Consider the following 6,899-nt stretch of genomic DNA (forward strand, 5'->3'; position numbering starts at 1 on the left):
TAAATAAAGTTTTATTTGAACACAGCCACTCCAATTTCTTTTATATATTATCTATGACTACTTCCTTGATGTAATGGCAGAGCTGAGTAGTTGCAATAGGGACCGTGTGGCCTAGGACATTTTATCATCTGCCCCTAAAACATGATAGCATGCTATTTTTCCTAGTTCTCTGCTTAACAATAGACATACATTCAATCTGTAGATGTACTTCTTTCTTCATAGTATTGGAATAGCATTCCATTCCATTGTTTGTTTAAACAAATTCCAAAATTGGTTCAACCAGTCTTTTAGGTTGTTTTCTGGTCTTTCCTACCGTAAAAGATTTGTTGACACAGTTTTTACAAGTGAAATTACCGAATGAGGTAATGCGCTTCTTTTAATATTGTCTAATTGTCAAATGTAACACTTCTTGGTATAATGTTCACCAAAGTGACCCTTCTCTTGCTCTCCCTTCTATTTAGTTAATGCTGGGCAGAAAAATACAGCCCAAGATTATAAATGAGATAATAAATATAATAGGGTAGATCTCATACAGCACAATCTCTGTGCAAAAAAAAAAAAAAAAGTGACTTCAAAATAAAGTTCACATTTATAGAGATGAAAAAGAGAGAAGGAAATAATGAAATTATGCCACATGGCTTTTTAAAGAAGAATTGAAAACTTTATTTTGTGATTATTTAACAGGAAAAAATAATGTACATTCTGCCAGAATTCATTTATATATTAAGTTAAATAATGGTTTCAAATGTGGGTAGATATGTCTTGAGTTGCAAAATTTCAGAGACAGGCTGTGCTTTTTCCTGGTAAAAGTCCAGTCCAGTAAGAAGTTCCACATCGCGGATCCGAGCGATGTGGGCTTGCCATCTTTCTTCAATCCAAACAGCTTTTGGTTTATCTCCCTGTAAAAGAGAAGCAAAAGACTGTTTTTCACAGGGCATTATTTTTCATTAACAAAAGATCTTTTATGATTTAGAAGTTTTCCTTTTTCCTGGGGTTTTTCTTGCCTTAAATCTTAATTTGATATAGCTACATTTTGTTGTTTCCTAAAATAAAAGGAAAACAAAAGTACAAAGTATACTAGAACAAATACAGACCACCAAAGTCATAAAGTTTAGCTATTTTAATATTCACTTCAGATAGAAAAGAAAGAAGATCTTACAGATGAAGCTAAATCCCCAATTTCTACTCAGCACCAATCATTATCATGAGTTCATGGAATCCACTCTGTGTTTTTAAACTTTTAATGCACGTCAATATACAATACACAGTATTGACTTGAGTTTTCAAACTTATGTAAGTGATATTATAAGTGGTATTCTATAATTACTTTCTCAATCAGCATTATGTTTGCAATCCATCCATAGTGATATACCCAGCGCTAGTTAAATCACTTGTTTTTAGCTGTGGTTTATGGTGGCAGTTTTTTTTTCATTGCCACATTCATAGTATTTTTGGCATTATAAATAATACTGTAATGAACAACTTGGCACATGCCTTCTGTATTCAAGAATATGAGTCTCTAAGATCTATAAATGGACTTGCTGGATCATAGAGTACAGGCAACTTTAATTTTTCCAGATATTAAACCTTGCACTCCTCAAGGTGTTCATATCAATTTACACTTACATTGGCAGTGGAGGATAATACCTATTTCCCCACATCCTTGCCAAATCACAGTGTGAAATAGTGTTCCATCTCTGTTTGATTTTATTACCCTGAGTATCATTATAGTTGAACATCTTTTCAGACATTTCTTGGCCATCTGACTTTTAACAGGTTTTTTACTATATAAAAGTTAATTTGATTTTAGTTAGAGCCATGGATTTCTACATAATTTCTTATTCTTTATACAGCAATTTTCTGATATTCATATGGTATTGTTAATTTCATTTAGATTTTTTTAAAAAGTAAGAAAATGTGAAAGTTTGTTAAATTAGAAGAGTGTGTTCCAATAACTGTCATTTGATTTATGAGGTACTATATTCTGGCTAATTGAACATTAAAAAAACCCGTCATTTGACTTCAGTGTGGTAGTTTACTTGTTTTTTAAATATGCAGCTTTAAAATAGGCAGCTATTATTTGAGCTAGAGGAAGTGTAAGAGGAAACTACTTCTTGTCTCTAACCCCCTAAGTACCTCTAACCTCCTAAGGGCTAATGATGTATGTTAATTTTTTAAAATAAATATGCAGTGTATTAATTTGAGTTCATATATCAACGGGAATCTAATTAATTATTTTTCCCTGCCTTTACTACTTCCCATTTCAGCAGTATTTAACGTTTTTTATCACGTTTTTTCATAAAGTTCTCCCCCACTTGATTTATATTGCTCTGCTCTCTCATGGCTTATTTAGTGTCTCACCAACTAAATGTTTACTCAACACCTGACTGGGTCTACCCTCTTTTAAAATTGCAATTCAATGAACCTAAAGCACAACACACAACTATCTCGGCAGGGGTACCACTCAATGCCAGCTAGCCCACCTGCACCAACCAACCCGAACAGACGCTAGCCACAGACAACTCTCACCGTACGAGTGCATCCCAGCAGAAGAGCAGCCTTGCATACATACAGTTCTCATGAGCTGTATTTAAATACCATCGACCCTTGAACAACACAGGCTTGAACTGTGAGGATCCACGTATATGCAGATTTGTTTCAATAAATACGGTACAGAACTGCCATGGTCTTTTCCTTATGATTTTCTTAATAACATTTTCTTTTCTCTAGCTTACTTTATTGTAAGAATACAGTATATGATACACAGAAAATATGTGGTAATCAGCTGTTCATGGTATTGTAAGGCTTTCAGTTGAGAGTGGGCTACTAGCAGTTAGGTTTTGAGAGAGTGAAAAGTTATACATGAATTTTCAACTGTGTGGGGGGTAGCATCCCCAACCCCCATATTGTTCAAGAGTCAACTGTGTATGTGTCAGAAGTAGTATATACCCCTAAAATACAACTCGCTTTGTTAGGTTTCTGAGGCAATATCAGTTTCAGTATTTTTCCACCCTAACTACTTCTTTATTTTCTCCCCTTGACTACATACAGTCTGGTTATTGCTGCTACCACACTCATGAAATCGCTTTGGCAAGGATAACCTGAGTGGATTTTTTTTTTTTTAGATCTTTCACTTAGTTGATTACCCCAAGCTTCTAAAATTTCCTCTTTTTTCTAACTGCTTACTTGTTCAGTGACACTTTCTGTTTCCTCAACCGATTCTAGTGTTTTCCATCCTGGAAGTATAGACATTTCCCTCAGTTTGACCTTTGGATCTCTTCTTTCCACTTTCTTCCCTTTGGCAACTTTATTTCACTCCCATAATTTAATACCAAATCTGTCTCTACAGTTCTGATTTCTTTTCCAAGTTCCAGACCTGTATTTTCCAGTATCTTCTGAACAAGCTACAATAATGATTGCCACTTGGACTCATGACAACATTATCTTTTCTCTGACAGGAATTGAACAATACAAAGTTGAGGGGAAAAAAGAAAAAGAAAAAGAAGGGCAGAAAATATGGAAAGAACAGGGAAAGAAAAAAATAAATAAGGCTATATGAATCTAGTTTCCTAGACCAAGTGTGAGGTGGTATTGTGAATCTATCATTTCCAAACTGGTGTCAGTTCCTTCAGATCTCTTACAGTGGGGGTACCTCCCCGCACTGAGTGATTAGAATATTTAAAAGTGCAGTTTCCATAGAACGTGCCCCTTAAAGCAAGCCGACTATTTCACTGGGTGCCTTTTCTAATGCTAAGGGGAATATTGACTGATTTAGACTTATTAAGGTGCAGTTTGTGTGTGTATATATATATACTGTACTTATTGGGTGATTTGATTAAAGAGGATTTTATTTGTATACAATCTCATTTTATGTTGACTGTAGAATGTGTTAACTCCCACATAAGATGTGATTTCTTTAAAATGGCCACCATTTGCTTACTATGTATTGAGAATTCTTAGGATTTTATATGAAATAACTTATCTAATGCTCACAGCAATTTTACGAGGGAAGATGAATTTTTGTATACAGCTGAGGAGATTTGACATTCAATTATTTACCCAAGGAGGCGATGTCAATAACTGAACACAGGATGTCCAACTCCAAAATCCGTGTGTGTAAGATCTATTCTATACTGCTTCTCATATTATCCTCCTAGATATTCAACTAGTTTCTCAATTTGAAGACCACCAAGAGAAAATTCATCCTTCCCAAAACAACTGATTGTCTCATATATTTTTAGCAGATGGAAAAGAAGGGCATTCGAGTAAAGAAAAGCATGAGCAATGATGTTGAGGTAGGGAAACTCAAGATGCATCAAGTAGTTTCAAGGACTTCAGTGGGTCTACAACTTGGGTTTGTAAGGTCAACTGAAGGTAAATTGTGAAGAGCCTTAAGTACAGGCGAGGAGGCTTTTGTTTGCTTGCTTTTGTTTTTTATTCAGGGTAGATAAAGTTTTGGGATGAGAAAGTATGTCATAATGAAAACCTAAAGTTTAAGGTAAGTTGGTAGTGGTGTACAGAGGTGAAGGGGAGGACAAGAGACAATGAAACTACTTAGGATTCATTTTCAAAAGTTCTGATAGAAGGCAAGAAAGGTCTAGACCAGGGATGGCCAATAGTTTCTTCTTTGCATACCCATTTTAATCAATCCATAGTAGCTACCTAGAACCTGCTATAAAGAACTACTTAATTCTGATTCAGTGGTAACCAGCACCATAGTGTATTAGTCACGACTTCTGCCACTGGAAGAATAAGTCAAGAATGATGGCTTACCCTTTTCTGGAAAACCTTGCCCACTCTAGGACTCTGGGAGAGTCACTGCTTAGCCTCTTATCTTTGCCCTCCATCTTTAGTCATTGAAAGACCATTCAAACATTCAAGTTCAAATCTTATCTTCAAGACCAAGTTAGAATGTCGCCTTCCCTACTAAGAAATATTTCTCTTTTGAAAACCTAAAGCAATTTTATCTGTCCCTCTTTGTGCCACTTATCTCTTCCTTCTTCTATTGTACTAGCCATCGAAGGGCTAGACTGTGAGCCCCTTTTGATAAAATTCATGTCTAATTTATCGGTGTATCTCCCATAATACATAGTATGGTGAAGGCAGTTATGTGTTGAACAACTGAAAGAATAGAGATGAATTCCCAATCTGGCCTAGAACCTAAGCTTTAATTTCCAGTCTCTACTAGCCTATGGGATTTTCCATGTGGACACCCATTTCTATAAAGGACATGCCTAAACTTAACTATCTTATCTACCTGCCAAAATAATTCTCATTCCTAACTTCCCTCTCTCTGTTTTTTTCCTAATTACCTACATTTAAAATCTTGATTCATCTTCATGTCTCCCTTTTTCTTTGGCTGTTGCATCCAGTTACCAAATCTTTTCTCCTTTGAAGATTCTTCTCAATCCTCTCAATTTGTTCAAATTCTGCCCATTTTCAGGGCCCAGGCCTACTCTCTCCTCATTTTATATAACTCTCCTTTATTGATTATTCCAGCCAAATGTGTTTCAAATTTGAAACACTGAATCTTTACGTTATTTAGCAATTAATCCAACTTTGGATTTAGCAATTAAAGCAACTTTGTGACATCTCTTATTTTTTAAAAATAATTTTTATGTTATCAACTGAACGATTTATGTGTCTATACTTCATTTATATACCTCATTTATATCTCAAAGTTATATATGAACTCCTTGAGGGCAGAGACAATGTATTCCTCGTTGGTGTATTCTAAAAAGTTTCTTTCACAGTACTATGCACTTAATAGGTACTCAATATATTTGTTGAATAACTAGTAAAACCCAATTACAAGAATACATATTTTTCCTATAAAAAATATATGCAAGTTTAAGTAACTATTTACATACAATTTCCCTTGATCCAGAAAGATGTTGAAGTAGACTAACACACGATGCTTTAAAAAAAGTGTTACTTTAACTCACTGTGTGTATGTAATTAATATCTGACCTCATGTTTCAAGCTGATGGGAGTTTTTATATTTACATATTCATTCAGGAAACATTAACTGAGTGCCAACTTTGGCACAGCGCCCTCAAGTTTCTGTGTTAAGAATCAAAATATTAATAAGATATCACCCCTTCCTTTATGAGTGTGAATAAAACGTATACGAATAAAATACATAAGATACGCATATAAACACATGTTCAAGTAGGCATATACATATTTAAATTGACATAAATTACATAAAGATCAATAGTCTAAGGAAAAGTTTAAAAATGAGGTAATTTAGTACGACTCTACCCATGAAACAACTAAAATAATATGTTGTAGTCAAAGCCACTTTTATGAAAGCCTGGAGATCTGACTAATCACTTTCTCAGGTCCTGAGGACTCTCCGGGAGCATACTCACTGGGCAGCTCTCCACATTGGTAGGTCGGTGAGGGATAATAAAAGGTAGGACATCCAACCACCCAGGGCAGGCCTCGGGGGGGTGGTTCTGATTTTTGCAACTGGTCAGCACCACAAAGTAGTGCGTTGGGATGGGAACAGTAGTGTTCTCCATATATCTAAAAACACAATGGAAAAGATTTCATGTTAGTATACTTTTGCTTCTGAAACTTCTAAATGTCATTATACATTTTTTAAAGAAATGCTAAAGTAAAAATACAGTCAAAGAAAGCAAATGAATAGAAAGAACAAAATCTTATCACATATTTTTACACTTCCATGAGCCAGATCAGAGCTTTACAGAAAAGCAGACCATGACATTATGCCTCCTGTGTTTCCTAGTTTTGTTGACTTTATATTTTATAGTGACGATTTGCAATAGAGCAAATCGGGACTGGAAACAAGCCCCAATGCCAACTCTAGCTGAGCACTTCTGCTAGATGTCTGGGTGGGTGCTAATCCTCTCACATTCTGTGACTTGGTAAGT

General features: G+C 35.2%; 1 protein-coding gene across 1 annotated transcript in view; it reads right to left on the reverse strand.

Annotated features, from left to right (window-relative positions):
- Positions 1 to 728: 728 nt before the first annotated feature.
- Positions 729 to 6,899, reverse strand: part of ENPP3 (ectonucleotide pyrophosphatase/phosphodiesterase 3) — a 69,870-nt gene continuing 63,699 nt past the window's right edge. Inside the window, exons 24-25 of the mRNA XM_032408316.1 lie at positions 6,371 to 6,531; positions 729 to 895 (exon numbers count right to left, since the gene is read on the reverse strand). Coding sequence (XP_032264207.1) covers positions 729 to 895; positions 6,371 to 6,531 — 328 coding nt within the window. The remainder of the gene's footprint in view (positions 896 to 6,370; positions 6,532 to 6,899) is intronic.

Source organism: Phoca vitulina, unplaced genomic scaffold, assembly GCF_004348235.1.
Source record: "Phoca vitulina isolate PV1807 unplaced genomic scaffold, GSC_HSeal_1.0 scaffold9, whole genome shotgun sequence".
NCBI classification, from domain to species: Eukaryota; Metazoa; Chordata; class Mammalia; order Carnivora; family Phocidae; genus Phoca; species Phoca vitulina.